Consider the following 17,865-nt stretch of genomic DNA (forward strand, 5'->3'; position numbering starts at 1 on the left):
CCACACCCAATTCTGGGTGTGTACTATTCCTTCCATTGCTTTGTATTACTCAAACTTTCTTGGTCCCTACCTCATGTGTTCTAAAAGTCTTTTTTGTGAGAACCTAGAATCCAAGGGCCAGATGGAGGCCTCCTCCCTTCTGGAAATCTACCCAGAGTCTCATTCAGTTCAGGTAATAAAAGTACACCCTTAGAGACCTACTGCTCCAACCGTTTATAAAAACATATAAGACAAACTGCTCTGTAGGTGGCCTGAACAAGGACTGTCCTTAAGCTTCTCATTTTAATGATCTATCTCTGAGTCCAACATGTTGATCATCCTTTCAAAACTGAAGCCCAAACAGTAAGAGTTAAAATAAGAGGTGCTATGGAAAGACTTCAAGTCTTCTGAAACTGGGTGTATCCTAGAAATGACTAGCTCAATAAAACCACACCCTGTCTGTTCAGGCAAAAAGATTCAGAATCACCAGAACAATGTCCATTTGAAGCAAAGTTCTAAGTATGGCAATATAAAAATCCTAGTTTGGGAAAAGACATACAAGACTTCATTAACAGTGAATAAACCAGTTTATTTTTTTTAAAAAACAAATCACTTTTAAGCCTCTTAATTTGAGGAGCCAAATACCTACAACTATATGGCAGAAATCATAGTTTCATCCCCCAGATAAAATGATTTAGCTTCACTGGACATTAAAAAAATATTTATAGGGATTAGAGGCATGGCTCAGGTGGTAGAACACTTTCCTAGCAAGTACAAGGCCTTGAGTTCAACCCCAAGTACAAAAAAAAAAAAAAGATATGTTATTCCTGGACCTGTAGTGTGTAGCATATAGCAAATCAGAAGAGACAAATTTTACATAGAATTGCCTCCATGGAAGGATCCCTGTTTCCTCTACTTCTGGAATACCTTTTCACTTCCACATAAGGAGACTAGCTAATTTTCTCAGATTTTCCTCAATTTTTGGGTGAGTGTGTAGGTGAGACAGAGTCTCACTCTGTAGTCCAGGCCGGCCTCAAGCTCAAGATCCTTCTGCCTTAGCCTCCCATGTGTTGGATTACAGATGTTCGGTGCCAGGTCTGGCAGTTTCTCCCCATTTTTGAATACAAAGTATAGAACTGCTATAGAATACAGATGGGACTGAATTCTAGTCCTAGTTTACTTCATACTCTTGGTTTCAGTTTTCTTATCTGTGAAATGGAAATTATAAAGAATGATGTGGGAATCAGATGATAGACTAAAATGAAGGTGCTCTGGAAATAGCACATTGTTTTGTTTTTGAGATAAAGGTCTCAGTACGTAGCCTAAGGTAGTCTCAAACTTGTGATCTTCCTAGTCCAGTCTCATGGGTCCTTAAATTACAGGTGTGCACCACCACACTGGGCTCAAGATTTGTTTTTGGTGGGACTGGGGTTTGAACTCAGGGCTTAATGTTTACAAGGCAGGCACTCAACTGCTTGAGCCACACCTCCAGTCCCTTTTGCTCCGGTTGTTTTGGAGATGGAGTCTCATGAACTATTTGCCGAGGCTGGCCTCGAACCATGATCCTTTCGATCTCAGCCTCGCAAGTAGCTAGGATTACAGGTATGAGCCACTTGTATGTTTTCCTATTTCTGAATCAGTTTAGCAAACCACTGTTAGGACTCTGGCACCATGTGGTCACTGAGGAAACTCATCTGATAAAATTACTGTGCCTGAATATCTTCTACCAACTCAGCAGAAAAGACAGCAAGATGCTGTATATGCATTTGACCCCCCCTCACCCCCACCCCAAGGTACTCACGTGATTGAGAAACTTGCTGTCTCTAGTGGCCCAGCCAATCTGCATGACACCAGAAGTGACCACTGTTACTTCATAGTACCATACCCCAGCATCCACACAAAAAGTGCAGCGCACACTTTCAAAAGAGGAGGCATCACAACGAGCCTAAAAGAACCAAAGAGTGTGACAATCCACCATCAGTACCTAAATACCACCAAGTAACCAACACAGGGAAGGCTGGGTAAAGTTTTCCTTGTTAAAGCTCTCTGTTCATCCTCGGTGATAGAAAAGCATAAAACTGAACAAAACACACTCTATGAATTTTCATAGTTTAATTTCTAAGGAGTGAGCCCTAACAAGATTGGTGCCAAACTTACAAGACCACAAAGATGGCTGCAATAAGAATTAGTAGGCTATTCGCTTCAATTTTCAGTATTTACATGGCTTCGCTTTCAGATTAGATAGAGGGAGAGAAGGGTATAAGACAGTACCTAAGTGTAATCTAAAGCAGAAAACTACATAGGAATTTGGCAATCCATAGAATCAAAGAACTGGTTGCAGCCATCTTTCGATCAGTTCTTCACGCTTGACATGGCTGTTCCATGTCACACATTCCTGTATATACGCAGCTCTTACATCACCCTCCACCACAAAAAGGGCAACATTCAACACACAGGGGAAAAGGGAAGCACTGACCTAATATGACTGGTATGAGAGTATTTAAAAAGGAGGAGCCTCTTTTTAAAACAAGAGTCTTTGTACCTTTATCTGGCTAAAATGGCAAACGTTAAAAGCACATAATATAGTCAGCAAGTGTTGTAGTGCTTGCAGTACCAGGTGGAACATCAGAGAGTAGATAATGTTCTGAAACACTCTCTGTCCCACCTCTTCTACAGAACTCTGACCTATCTTCAGGAGGAAATAAATTTCTACCTGTTCTGCAAAGCATTGTTTTTGTTCAGAAATAGGGCATGAAAAAGGGAGCAAAATAATTTTACTCCCCAAAAAGTTCCATTGACCTTACCTCCAAGCCATGAGGTGAGATCTTCAGGTACTCGCTGACATCATTGCTGTTCAGCATGGCCCTTATGCAACTCAAGTCTACTTTCTCATAGGTCAGTTGTCTACCTTCTTTTAAAACTGCAAAAGAGAAAGGGGTCATGTTTCTTAGGGCAGGCTGCTGTGGGAGGAAAAGGAAAGCTACTGCCATCTCCATATGCCACCCTTGCCAAGGGACAGAGAATTGACTGGGAGGCTTAACACCTTGGATTTGCTCTTATACTACCATATGAAGGTGACCAAGCAAATGTCAGGAGAAGCAGCCCTTTATTTCCCTTTATTTATTATTCTGCATGAAACAAAACCCAAATAGCACTTTTTCAAAGTTATTCTTTAACTAGCACTACACAGGCCACACAAGAACGTTGGGGTAGGAGTGGGGAATTACACGTCCAACTGTAATTTGCACAGTGCTAAGAATGGGGAATGGGGAGTTAGGATATAGCAGAGGTACAGATTTTGTTCTAGTAGTCCTTGTAGGAGAAAAAGAGAAAAAGTCATCAACAACTTTCATGGTGTGGGTAAGACATGACTTGGGTTTGAAGACAAAATCCAAGTGGGGGTGAACAAGCCTAGAGATGGAGTCAGCGGGGCCTGTGTACAGGACAGTGAGGAGACAGTATGTGTTGAACAGTGGGTTAGATAGTGCAGTATGATTAAGGACCTTTATGCAGCAGGAAATAGGGTGCCATGAAAGAGTTGAGAACAGGAGAATTCCATATAATTCTTCTCTGACAGGTCTCTAGGATATTTCTGCTAGAATTTATGCAACCTACCAGTAGAAGACCTAATAAAAGGACTCACACTAGTGAAAGGAAAGCCAATGAGCCTATCAAAGAATGAGTTTGGAAATGGAAACACATTTTCATAAAGGACAACTGCCACTCACAAAGATTGTCTAAACTCCACTGGGCACAGAAGCCAACTTGACGCTTCAGATAATCAGGATCATCAGCCCAGGACTCCAAGGTGACAAGCCGGTCACTAATACTGGACTCAGAGATAGTCAATTTGTTTTCACCTGTTTGGAAGGATGAAATCTTTGAGTTAACAATGAAAGAGTAGGATGATTTGTTGCAGTAGTGGTGGTAAGGAGTGAAAAAAGGCAATTAGAGAACTTGGAGGCCACATGGACTTTCACTAAAGTTTCTAGGGATGACTTAGTTAAAGAGCTTTGACTACTTTCTGGCAATCTCACTACCAAACTTTTAGCTATAAAAGGTGAGGATTCAGCTGGACACTGGTGGCTCACGTCCATAATCCCAACTACTTGGGAGACTGAGATGGGGAGGATCATGGTTTGAGGCCTGCCTGAACAAACAGTTTGTGAGACCCCCATCTCCAAAATAACCAGGGCAAAATGGACTGAAAGTAGACTCAAGCGGTAGATCGCCTGCTTTACAAGCATGAAACCCTGAGTTCAAACCCTAGTTCCACCAAAAAAAAAAAAAAAAAAAAAAAGAGTATTCATATACACCACGTTTGGAGTCATAGGTGAGAAAAATCCTTGCCCTTGTCTCTGATGGACTTTACTGTCCCAGCAGTGTCTACCCAGACAAAAACAGATTATACACACATGTGATAGGGCCCAAAATATGGGTTTATCTAGTAACTCAGAAAAGAAAGATTTTTTAAAATCAATACAGATTAGTGCAGAGAAGTCACTATACCTACTTGTCTGTGCAAACTTTTCCAGTGCGATAAGTGCAAAAAGCATGACTGTGGGGTGGGACTGTAACTTCTGAAAGACAACAAAAGGTAAAAACCAAAATCATTCCCTGGCAAAGGCAGCAAGTTATCAGTTTCATCTTCTTGCCCAATTTCTTTTTCTTTTACCTTTTTTTTTTTTTAAAGTCTCACTCATTCAAGTCCTCAATTATCCATTTGGCTAATATTATTAGGAACCAAGGTCGAGTCTCTTTAGATTCAACTTTTTCTTGAAGTCACTGGGTTTATTTATAGATATGAAAATTTCAATAGCATCTTAAACATATTGTGTTGTTTTACTTAGTAACATTCACATTAGGGTTTTGTTACTTAAAACAATGTTGGCTCTCACATTCATTAAAGTAAGCCAAACAGAAAACTAGAATTGTATGTAAAAATGATGCTTTTGTTCAGACATCTCAAAAGAAATCATCGATATCAAGTTCCAGAATTATAAATAGTGAAATTAACCACTAATACCTTACTTTTAATCTGGTTCCTAAATGGAATCCTATAAATGCTGATGGTAGGGGAGAGAGCAGCAAGTGCACTCTGAGTTCCATCTGAATTCAGAGCCCATGAGCTCCCTTGTAAACAAAGACCTACCTGTTTAACATCATGTCTGCCGGCCATGCCTTCCCGCAACTGTGCTGGGAGCCTCTGGAAATCTCTAGATCACTGGAGGATTCCCACTTATTTCCCTTGTGCCAGCCTAAGTTCAGCAAAGCTCATATAACCACCATCCTCTTCTGCTGCAAAGCCTCTTTAGCATCCTGTTTCGTGCCATATTTATTCTAAATCTCTGCCTGGCTTTTTCATCCTGAACCTCTCCAGTGAGCTACTCAGTTCATGTCTCATACCTCTAACATTACCTTCTCTGATCAGAAAACTCTCTGTCCCTGGGTTGCTACCTATGGTGTTCCCTAAGCCAAGCAACCATTGTGCCCTCCTCTCAGCACAATCAAATCCTTACCTTCCAACTAAGGCCTACATTCATCAGGATGTCTGTCTCTCATGATTACCCTAGGCATTGTCACCTACACCATCTACCTCCCACACCTTCTCTGAACTCTTAGTTTGGAGGAAGTAACTTTGCCATTGATCACATTCTGTCATAAGATGGAGGCCAACTCTGTTGTTTGAGTAGTTCTGTTCCTTTAACTTACCAGCAAAACTTCTTGAAAACAAAAGGGGTGTCCTACTACTTCTGTATCCTCACAGAGCTCACTTAGAGTAGTGTAAGTATAATCTTCAGCATATATCATATAGGTTCAACAAATAATGTCTTTCAGACTGGAGTTTTAAAAAAGGCCATGCTTACTAGGCCTGAGAAAATAACTTTTAAAAACACAGACCAGTCAAGACTGTAGTTCAGTGCTGTGAGAGATCTGAAGGCTAAGCCTCAACAAACCATGAGTTTCATAGATGGTGTAAAAAATACTCCAACAAGTAGCTGTGACTGGGGGAGGGGAGAGTGGCAGGAGTAGAGATTTACACACACTGGGAACCTGGTTTCATGTTAGAATGCCATATAGCCTTTTTTTCCATTGCAAATGTCCTTTTTACCATTTGGTAAACGCTAAGAACACACAAAAAGCCAATCATAGCGGCTATCTAATAACTCAATTTGTAAATCCAGACCAATTCATCCGTTTTTGCTTGCATTAAATTCTCATTCCATTTTTTTTCCTTTTCTTTTTAGATTAGGAGGGAGGGATGGGGATGGAGCCCAGTAGTAAAGTGCTTGTTCTACTTTGATCAGCTGTCTGATCAGAGAAGGTAATGTTAGATGTACAAGGCCCAGGGTTCAATCCTCAGCACCACAAAATAAAAACAAAACAAAATAAACCCAAATAAAACAAAAGCAAAAAGGACAGAATAAACAAATACCTGCAAATAAGTTTCAGCTGGTTGTATTCTCTGTGCCAGGGACTGTTTGCAATTTGAGAAAAACATACAATTCTAGATGACTAAGAATAAGTAGCTTTGATGCCTCACTTACCAGACACTGTAGTAAATATTCCAGTATTCCTGGGCTAAGTAAACCTATACTTGCAGGACCTAGACAAATACAACAAACACTGCATATAATTAAAAGTGCCATGACTAATGACAATTAACTTATTTTAGTAGAACTCTGTACCTTTTACAAAGTATTCTGACCCATATTATCTTCCTCAAGCCTCCTGTTCTGAGGTTGGTTATAGTACAATTCCTATTTTACAGATGAACAACAGAGTGAAGAGATCAACTCTAGGGCACTTGGGGAACGCATGACAGAGTCTGAACTAGCCTCCCAATCCATTGTTTCTGCCACTACACACGAAGTATCTAGCTGACCTATTCACGTGTATTTTGCTATTAAATTTACTAAAATGGTAATATTCTTACACAAGTCAATATCTGTGTCTCAGGAATAGTTTCAATGTAAAGTCCCTTTTCTTTCCTCCCTGAAACTTTATAAAGCTAAACTTTATAAAGTGTGTGTGTTTTATATGTATAATCAATTATTTGTTATACTGAATTTAGCTTTTTTCCTTCTTAGGTTTTTTTTTCTAGACAGGGTCTTGCTATGTAGTCTGAGGTAGCCTTGAACTCATGATACTGCTGCCTCCATCTCCCAAATGCTGGGATTACAGGTGGGTGGTACCATATCAGCTCTCCCTTTTTAATTTTAAAGCAAAAAAAACCTTTTTCTTTAAAAAAAAAAACAGAACTTTTTCTTTTAAACTTCTCTGAAAATCAACGTTAGATTATATTTAGCTCTGTGTTCACTGATTTTCTTCATTAGTCCATCCCTCCTCCTTTCTGCAACAGTGGGTTTGATCACAGTACAAATTTCCCTCTGATGTCAAACAACTTAGGATCTTACTCTATGGCATTTCCTAGAGTTACCTGCTAATTTCTCAGCCAAGCATCCTAGGACAGCAGATGTGTTCCTGTGTTTGGCAGGATGGCCTGAGTCCTGACAAGCTACTTCTCCATTTAAATTGAGAATTTCAGTCAATTTCTGGAGTGCATCCTAAAAACAAAAATGTACAAGTGGATTTGATATACACATATATACGCCTCAGGTTGTTTTCCCAAGAGAATTCTTTGAGACAAAGTTGTAGCCAGGTATTAAATAAACTCAGAATGCCCATACAAAAATTACATAATGTCCCCAGTGATATCATTATTGATGGGAAATATTTGATCAACTTGAGTTTTCTCACATGAATTGCCAGATTCCATTTCATTCCAAATATACTAGTTGTATCAAATATATATACTATATACTCTTGAATCATTAAATAGATTAAACCTACTCAAGTGTTAATATGATTAATAACATTAGGATCTAGTGATGTTGAAGTAAAAAGTTACTTTTTAAAAAAAGTTTTACCAAGCAGGAATAAATCCCACTAAAGTTTCTGAGGCATATTAAAATGTAAACCTCTTATAAGAGGTTCTATCTAAGGTTGATCTAGAAGATCAACCCATCAAAGATTAGACTTTTCCCTTTTGTCCACAATGTTTTCTGGTACAGGGCCCATGTCTGAGGTTTAAGCACACAAATAAAAGATACCAGAATCCCCCCCCCAAAAAAAGTATCTGTAGAACATATAGACTGATATAACAAAAGTTTTATATTTTTGTTCTAAGTAAGGCATAATCAAGGTTATACAAATCTCTAATGTTTGAATAAGACTCAAAAGAGCTTTCAGTGTAATAGTGTCTCTCTTAACAGAAAACCCTTGTTATGAAGAAGTTGCTCAGAGAAAGATAAGAAAAATTAGTTGGTAGTCAAACATTTTCTTCTAGTTTCCTAACAAAGATCGTCAGTGCAGATATAAATGCTTCTACTTTTAACATTTTAAAAATATTAAAACATTATAGCATGCTAGCACTTCATTAGTAGGTAAAAAATTTTACATAATGAAATCAATACTGAATAAATACTTGAAATGTATAAAGAGGAAATGCATTATTATATCAAATGTTTTTTGTGGTTATTCATCCTCTGCACAGATGTTTCATAAAAAGATTAGAATTAACTTACTTTAGTGGGCAATGGACATTCATCTAGTAACAATGTTATAACAGCTGGTCCCAATGGATCCTCCAATGGAATAACTCTAATTAAAGACTGGACAACGTCCAACCATCCTTCATCTAAGGGCAAATCAAGAAGATAATATAATGGAGTTGCTATTTTGAAAAAGTGAAAATACATTAAAGTCACATAAGAGACTTCACATTAACACAGAAACAATTTGTGTTTCATCCTGTAGCTTTTAAGAAACCAATATTTAGCACGGACATAATCATCAATTGCTAATTATTATGGTGGAGTCAAAAAATCCTGTTACAGTTGTCTAGAGATCTGGGGGCATTTTTATTTGGAGAAAACTTGGTGTTGGGGGCAGGGGGGAGAAATGACCCAAGCCATGTATGCACATATGAATAATAAAACAATAAAAAAAAAGAAAAAGAAAACTTGGTGTTGTCATTAAAACAGTTTTAAACATCTTATTTACTATATAGGACTTAACTGATAAAGCCAAGTGTACTTAGTAGTTGTAGTTGGCCATATTTTCAGAATGACGTTTAAGAAAATGAGGGACAAAAATTATCCTCCCATTATAGCACAATTATGATTAAATATCTTTCATAATTTCAAATGAGATAAAACCATCATTGAGATACGCATCTAAAAATTCAGAATCCAACACATTTTTACTGGAAAATTTCCATACACCAAAGGCTTTTTCCTTTGTTATGTGTGAGCATTTCTGGAATCTTTTATCTTAAAAAAAAAAAAAGTGGCCACAGTGCTTCACTGTTATTAATTTGTTAGGAAGTATTAAAAGCAAAACTTTAAAAATACCTGTTTCTGCCATTTCATGTAATGTAATCATCGAATAGGGAGGTTCCTGATCACTGAAAAACAAACATTCAAGGAATTAAACTTGAGGAAATAATAAATGATAATTTCAATAAAATTTCAAACTGGAATTGTGGGGTTATAGGTAGAGAAAGAGGAAATGAACATGAATGAATGCAGGGAAGAGATGGAAGAGACAACCAGAGCTAGAACCCATAAGGACAAATGTATACCATCTGTGCTCATTTCCATGGACACTGTTCATGATGGCCCAAAATATGGGGGTGGGACACATATGAATGCTACTGTATGACCTGAGGTAAAAGCAAATGTCTAAAGCTGGAGACCAAAATCTGCTTTCAGCTTTACCTCTAAAGGCTCAATGCCAACTGAGATAAGCCAGAAAGGCCAAACAGCATCTTCCTCACACTTACCTCAAAGAAATGCCAGGAAAGGAGAAATTCTAACTGAGGATTTATGGAAGCAAGGGCCTACAGAAAAATCTTCACTTGACAGTCTTCTTCTGTCAAGTGATGTAAGCTATCACTACATGCTTAAACTTCCTAAAATGGTATTAGTAGAAAAAGAAGCCAAACGTAATCAAGGAACTATTTAATATTCTAGACACTGCTCTACAATGTATCATATACCTTAATGCCAGGGTTTTCACACTGCAATCCCAGAAATCCTAAGGAGGTGCTTCAGAAGAACTTCATTACTGAAATATCTTCCACTGAGGGCTTTACACTTACATAGGAGGCTCTACTACTTGAGCCATGCCTTTAGTGTACTTTGTTCTGGTTATTTTGGAGATATGGAGGGGGGAGGGTTGTCTCTCGAACTATTTGCTTGGGCTGGCCTTGAACCACGATCCTCCCAATCTCAGCCTCCCAAGAAGCTAGGATCGAAGGTGTGAGCCATTAGTGGCAACAATGATAATCCTAATGGCTTAAGGACTCACCATTTATTCATGTATTTTGGATCTCTGTTTTCTACTGTGTAAAAACTATTGTCTTAAATCATTTGATTTTCAGAATAACCTTGTGATATGGAAATTACTATATTTACCTCACATTAGGTGCTGGTTATTTGGAATAACCTGTGTCCTTTCATAATAAGGGGATATTATTATTTAAAAAGAACTTTTAGGCTAGGCTTGATGGTTCATGCCTGTAATCCCAGCACTCAGGAGGCTGAGGCAGGAGAATCGAAAGTTTGAGGCCAGCCTGGACTACATAGTTAGTTCAAGGCCAGCCTAGACTACAAAGTAAGACTGTCTCAAAAAAAATTTTTTTTAAGGAAACATATAACTAACTGTTGCAAACATTTCCAGGGAACAATTTAGCAATAATAAAATTAAGTATGCATATATTCAGAGAAACTTTTACATAGGTCCACAAATTGATGCATGTATGTGCTGTTTACCACAGGGTTATTTGTAGGAACAAAAATTTAGCAGTAATCTAAGTGACCACCACCAGATAAAAATAACACAATGTAGTTAGTACTTGCAAGCATCCAAAGGAATACACAGTAGCAGTCAGGAGTTGTATGTTTATATATAGAATTAAAGGTTTTTATATACGGAAATGAGATTTTTTGGTTTTTTGAAAGAGGTTATTGCTATGCAGTCCAGGCTTGCCTGGAGCTCATGATCCTCATGCTTCAACCTCCCAAGTGCTGGGATTATAGGTGTGCAGCTGAAAACAAGAGGTTTATGGGTTGGTGGAGTGGCTGAAGTGGTAGAGTGCCTACCAAGCAAGTGTGAAGCTCTGAATTCAAACCCCACCAAAAAAGAAGAAGAAGTTTATATAATTAATTGGTACGCAAAATTTTAAAAACACACACAAGCCAGGTGCAGGTGGTGCACACCTAGCTACTCAGGAGGCAGAGATCAGGAGCCAGCCTGTGCAAACAGTTCATGACACCCTATCTCAAAAAAGCCCATCACAAAAAAGAGCTAGTGAAGTGGCTCAAGGTATAGTCCCGGAGTTCAATCTCCAGTACCTCAAAAAACAAAACAAAAACAATACACAAAATTCTTTATGAATTTTAGTTTCTGATGGGTATTGAGGGGGTGGAGGGGTATGGGAAGGGGTGGGGTCATGGGGGAGAAATGACCCAAGCCTTGTATGCACATGTGAATAATAAAACAATAAAAAAAAATAGAACAAAAATGAATTTCCTTTCCATATGCACATAAATAAACATATGGTTGTAAAACTAAAACTAGAACAGTCTCTTAAATTCACTAGAATGGCTACCTACTGTTATGTGGAGGTGGGTTGTGGAGACAAGAATAAGATCAAGGAAGAGGGGAAAAATTACAAACTACAAAAAGGAGTCAGCAACCAATAAGGAGCAGGAGCTCTTCAGTTCCACAGAGGTACTTAATGCACACCCACATCCCTCCATTAAAGTACAAGATAAACACCCTGTGGAACAGAAATGGAGCAGAAATTTCTGGTGAGACAGAAGCTAAACCAGAGGATTACTAGGCTGTAGGTCAAGAACTGGACAAAGGTGACTGAGAGCTCTAAGTCTGCAGAGTAATGGAAAAAAAGAAAACAAACAAACAAAAAAGCCATCTATGGGACAGATGCACAAAGTGAAGTGAGGGCAGGGCTGAAAAAAAATTATCAGTGATAATCTGAGCTACCAGTGGTATAAAGTACAAATCTCTAGTGACAGAAAAAAGCAAAGAAAACCATGGATCTGGACCTGGGCTTTTTACAGTAGGTTGGGAACTCAGAACCAACAATTTCATTTATAAGCTTACTCAGCAGTATGGTAGAGGAGAATGCACCAGCTCTCTTAAGTATGCACAGCCTATAGACATACATACAAGTGAGAAAAACACTTCCATCCAAAGTAGTCTGTAGGGGAGCTAGACATGGTGGTGCACATCTGAAATCTCAGCTACTCAAGAGGCTGAGATAGGGAGGATGGAGATTTAAGGCCAGTCCAGGCAAAAAGTTAGTGAGACGCTCCCCCTCTCTCAACAAAACAAACTGGGTGTGGTGGTACACTTGTATATTCCCAGCTACTTGGGAGGTACAGGTAGGAGGATTGCAGTCCAGGCTACACCCGGGGCAAAAAATTCAAGAACCTATTCCCAAATTAACTAAAGAAAGAAAGAAACAAACAAAAAAAAAAGGCTGGGACTTAAATGGTGCAGCCCCTGCCTAGAAAGCATGAGACCCTGAGTTCAATCCCACTACCACTGAGGTAGGGGTAGGGATGGAATCTGTAGTCAGGCATGGTGCTACATGCCAATAATCCCCATACTCAAGAGGCAGAGACAGAAGGATTAGGATCAGGATCAGAGGAGTTCAGGGAGACCGTGTCTCAAAAAAAAAAAAAAAAAAAGTTTGCAAATAAAATTCCAAAGCCAAACACATGAATAACATTAGAATTATTAGCAATCTGAGTCACTATCAAAAATGTGCAAATAATAGAACTTTAAAACGACTTAAAATAACCAACCATTTTTAGATTTAAAGGACCAACAACTATAAAAGGATAGGAAAAAATATTTTTTGGCGGTACTGGGGTTTGAACTCCAGGCCTCATACAGGCAGGCACTCTACCACTTGGGCCACTCCATGAGCCCTAAAATAAGAAAATTTTAAAAAAGCAGACACAAATTAAAAGAGAAAGAAAAAAATTAGAGATTCTAGAAATGAAACATAGTTACTGAAATAAAAATCTTAATAGATGATTCAAGTTCAGATTTGCTGTACAGAGAAAAATTAATTAATTAGAAGAGAGTATTAATCAATCTACTCAGAATGCCAGAAGCAACACTCGAAGAGATAATGGTTGAGAAATTTCCAGAAGTAAAGAAAATGACTTTAGATTTAAAGTACATAGTATTAAGCCAGGTGTGGTGGTACATGTCTATAATCCCAGCACATGGAGGTTGAGGCAGGATGATCACAGACTATATAGGCTGGATTGGGCTATACAGCAAGATCCTGTCTCAAAAAACAAACCAAAAAAAAAAAGAAGAAGTACACAGGATTAAAATAGATAACCACAACAACAAAAAATTAAAAGTGAACCAGAAAAGCTGAGAATAGAGGAATACTGCATATAAGCAATTTATTTCAAAACAGTCATGGAAAAGTAGAAATGAACACCATGAAACTTGAACTGGAAGAGTGGCTCAAGTGGTACAGCACCTGCTTTGCAAGTTCAAAGGCCTGAGTTTAAGCCCAATACAGCCAAGAAAACCCAATAACAACAACAAAATCACGACCATGAAACTCTTTTCTATAGCAACTCTCATTATGGCATTAGGAACGGTGCTTTCCTCTCATATCAATGTCAGAGTCACCCTTTCCTAAGTAAACAGTAGAGGGTAATAAATACAGATGGTTTCTTAGTTTCGATATCTGTATGCATAACATAATTTAGATATGCTCTTACTAAGCCTATTGTCTATCTCTCACATTTTAACACCTCTGTAACTTTTTTTTTTTTTTTTTGTAGGACTGGGGTTTGAACTCAGGGCTTTGTGCTTGCAAGGCAGGTGCTCTACTGCTTGAGCCACATCTCCAGCCCATTTTGCTGTGATTGTTTTGGAGATGGGGCTCATGAACTATTCGCCTGGGCTGGCCATGAACCTGGATCCTCCTGATCTCAGCTTCCTAAGTCACTAGTATTACAGACATGAGCCACTGGTACTGGCTTCACTATAAACTATATAGCTTATAAAATTCTTCTCCTTTAATAACCTCTGAAAAACAAGCTACATATCTGTGTTCATATGCTGTCTGAATTCTGTTTGCCATGATCTTCTCCAGCATGTCCCCTTTCTCTTTGCTCGGTATCTGCGTAATTTTTCCATTCTCAAAGGAGTGATACCTACCATTCAAGAATAAAGTCAGCTTTAGGTAAAAGTTACCCAATTAGTCAAATAAACACCCTAACCTCGTGTAAATGAGTTATGTTCTCTATCAGCAAGGTCACCTATACTTGCAATACCTTCTTGGAACTTGAAAATAAGGATACTGCCTTGCTCCAATAATCACTGCTTCTTAAAACACATCAAAGTCTATTCTGCACCTGTTTGTCCAATGGGCTTAAATTAACATTGCTTGTGGTTTACTTCCTTGTTTGGGAAGGATAACTTTTCATTACAATTTTACAATATAAGGAATCATTTTTTCTAGAAATATTATTATTTTTTGGCAGCACTGGGACTTCAACTCGGAGCATCATGCTTGTTAGGCAGGCATTCTACCACGTGAACCACTCCACCAGCTAGAAATATTATTCTTGAGGAACAATAACTAATCCAGTATTTTGTGGGTTCTAAGAATTTGTACATGCACTATTTTATGTTATAATTTTTGAGGAACTAAACAAATTTGGGCATTTATTAATGTAATTAATAAAAAACCCAGAAATAACTTTTTAAACATTACCACCATTGCTGGGCATGGTGCTCGCACATGTAATCCCAGCTACTTGCGAGGCGGACAGCAGGAGGATCCAGGTTCCTGGCTAGAACCCATCTCAACCAATAAACCAGCATAAAGTATGTACTCGTAATCCCAGCAAGGCAGTAGGCATAAGTAGATGGGTCATGGTCTGAGGCAAAAATAAGAGACCCTATCTGAAAGTAACAAAACCAAAAAAGGGCTGGGGGTATGGCTCAAGTGCCTAACAAACATAAGGCTCCAAGTTCAAGTCCCAGTTCCAACGTAAAAAAGGAAAATCACTACTACCACCACCACCACCACCACTACACTAGATGTCTTATATCATTATCTCATGACAATTCTTGAAGGAAAAGCATTCTTCTCATTTACAGATGAGGGATTAGAGGCTTAGAGAAGTATCTTGCCCAGTGTCATGCAGGCAGTAAGTGGTTGGGCCAAATCCGAACCCAGGTCCACCATGGTCCTAAAATTTATGCCCTTACTTACTAAACAACCTTACAGTAATATGTTTTTTCAACTTGAATAATGCCTTTAATTCCACTGTTTCCCAGTCTGGGATTTTGTTCTTAGAGGTTCAGGTGTGCACTACAGTTTCAACTTACAAACTCCCCCAATGGGTCTAAGAGGCCAAATAATAACTACTAAAACAGGAGGGGGAGCTGGCGGAGTGGCTCAAGTGGCAAAGCATTCACCTAAAACAGGAGGGGGCGAGAAACACTCCTTGACCTTTGTCCTTAATTGCCCACAGAAGCTGTAATGCAGCCATGCTCTTTGTAAAACAACTCATGCTGACTCTGTCAGTGGACTAGCTGGGCAAGCACACTAACAATCTTCATGAAACCATTCCAACGTAGCTAGCAACAAAAACTCACTCCCTATATTCCCTATAAAGATCATAGCTTTAATTACTGTTTTCTGCTACCAAAATGTTTAGACAATTCCATACAGGAGTGGATAACAGCAAGCAAAAACATCAAATCTTATCATTTACTCTGCCATCAGAGGAGAAATACTTTCCTTTGGCCTATGAGCACAAGGCTTGTTGAATATACCTAAATGAACTGAAGGAGTCCAGAAGTTGAGGTTCCTGGCAGAACCCTTTCCCTACCACTGGAGGTGACAGGGAGTCAGGTACTTACTTATCTACAAGAGTCCGTATTACTGCCAGTGTGTCCAGCACTAGCCCATCCACATTTTGTTTCTTTCTCCTTGGCTCATGTGGTCCTCGGCCCCTCCTTGGAGGCCGAACAGGGTCCCGGGGTTGGCTCCTCAAGTCAGCAGTGGGGACTGCACTGTTCTCAGCCTGCTGCTGGTTGGTGTCAACACTGTCTTCTGCCCCACTGTCATCTCGACAGATACAGGAATTACCCATGGTAGAAGTGGCACCTCTAGTCCCCAGTAGGTGGGCTAAGTGCTCCTCAAGAGTCAACAGCAGACCCTGGCCAAGGCTTCTGCTTGCTAAGAACACGGCCCAACCAAAGACAATCATTTAGATAGTTTTCAGTTTTCCGAGTAACGTTTTCATAATCTGGAGTTGAGGAGCTTGCATTCTCTTTGTTTTTAATAAAAGAATGCCAAACAAAGTTGCAGGGCTGATCTTCAACATTATCAGCTATGAGAAATGCTGGTCATCTGCTGGGAGTTCTATAAGAAAAAGAAGAAAAGAAAAGAAAAATGAATAGAAGATTCTTGGCCACTGAATTACTCAAGCTTTCCTAGTTTGGTTTATAGACATTCAGATTACAACTAAGAATCATCTTTGGCTATTTTTATAGATGTCCAACACAAAGAACTATTTTTGGATAACAGAATTAACAACCAATAATTCCTTTTCATCTCTATATTATGAAGTTTATTGCCAAACTATATCCTTGTAAACCACAGAAATTTCAATCAATGCTTAAAAACCATAGGTGTAATTCTTCCTATCAATACAGAAATATTTAGAAGAATGTGTGAAGCTTTTTTTCAAGGGCTCATTTTGTGATAAAAAGTGAATCATCTCCTTTCTTCATTTAAACAATGGGACAATTAAATATTCCAAATAAAATATGTAATTACAGATGTCTATTGTTGAAAAAGTTCTGATAGGAATGTGACAGCACCCATTTGATAACAAAAAGAATAAAAAGAGAATATTCCTCTCAAATGACAAACCACTGGTTTCTCAGAGGAAGCTCACTGAAGAATTACAGAAATCATATAAGTAGTTAAAAAGTTTTTCTGTTATGTAACAAGACTCTGGGAAATGAGAATTTATATTACAAAGTTACTTTCTCACAATGATCAGTTTGTTGCACAACATGCCTGCTACAAAGTTAAGAATAAGAGGCAACCATTATCTTTGTCTGAAAATACTAAGCACCTTGTGCCAGGCACCAGCTAGGACTAGGAGAATAAAGACAAGGAAGGCACAGTCCCTGCCCTCCAGGAATTCACAACTATTCTCATTCCACACAGTGTGTTTACCATCACAAAACTAAATGATAGAACTAGTTCTTCACTGAGAACATCTGGTTAGGGTCTAGAAGAAGTAAAGATTTGGAAGCAGGAGCCACAGGGCTGGTAGCAAAAAGTAAAAAACATGCTAGAGACTAGGACACATAAAAAATAGACAATACTAGTGTGTAGTTTACACTCAACATTTAGTTATTTACAATTAATTCCTCATGTCCTGAGCATTGGATCAGGATTAGACACAAATGAAACTGTGGGTAAGATTAATAGAGAAAGATTACTTCCATTATTCTGGATGGATTCACAGCAAATTCTTTTCAGCATTTTCCAAGTTTACTGCTCACAGGAGAGAACAGAAAAATAATGGAAATAGGAAAGTCTTCACACATCTAAGTATAAATATACAATTATATTGCATAGAGAGGGCAGAGGGAAGGGAAAGCAATGGGAGGAGATGGGACCAGAAAAAAAAACAAAGGAGAGGAGAGGAAACAGACTCACATTATCTGCTTCCAAAGTACCAAGGCAGCAGAGGCTGAGCCAACTAATGTCACAAATGTCCTTGG

General features: G+C 38.7%; 1 protein-coding gene across 3 annotated transcripts in view; it reads right to left on the reverse strand.

The window, feature by feature from the left end:
• Rspry1 (ring finger and SPRY domain containing 1) overlaps positions 1-17,865 on the reverse strand; it is a 42,470-nt gene that overhangs the window by 13,219 nt on the left and 11,386 nt on the right. For all 3 annotated transcript variants that reach the window (XM_074055951.1, XM_020164629.2, XM_074055950.1), the window contains 9 exons: positions 15,982-16,486; positions 9,396-9,448; positions 8,568-8,680; positions 7,421-7,547; positions 6,528-6,586; positions 4,493-4,559; positions 3,708-3,839; positions 2,784-2,899; positions 1,781-1,924 (listed from right to left, as the gene is read on the reverse strand). In XM_074055951.1, the coding sequence (XP_073912052.1) occupies positions 1,781-1,924; positions 2,784-2,899; positions 3,708-3,839; positions 4,493-4,559; positions 6,528-6,586; positions 7,421-7,547; positions 8,568-8,680; positions 9,396-9,448; positions 15,982-16,331 (1,161 nt within the window). In that variant the 5' untranslated portion in view covers positions 16,332-16,486. The remainder of the gene's footprint in view (positions 1-1,780; positions 1,925-2,783; positions 2,900-3,707; positions 3,840-4,492; positions 4,560-6,527; positions 6,587-7,420; positions 7,548-8,567; positions 8,681-9,395; positions 9,449-15,981; positions 16,487-17,865) is intronic.

The sequence above is a fragment of the Castor canadensis genome, chromosome 15 (genome assembly GCF_047511655.1).
Source record: "Castor canadensis chromosome 15, mCasCan1.hap1v2, whole genome shotgun sequence".
Classification (NCBI taxonomy): Eukaryota; Metazoa; Chordata; class Mammalia; order Rodentia; family Castoridae; genus Castor; species Castor canadensis.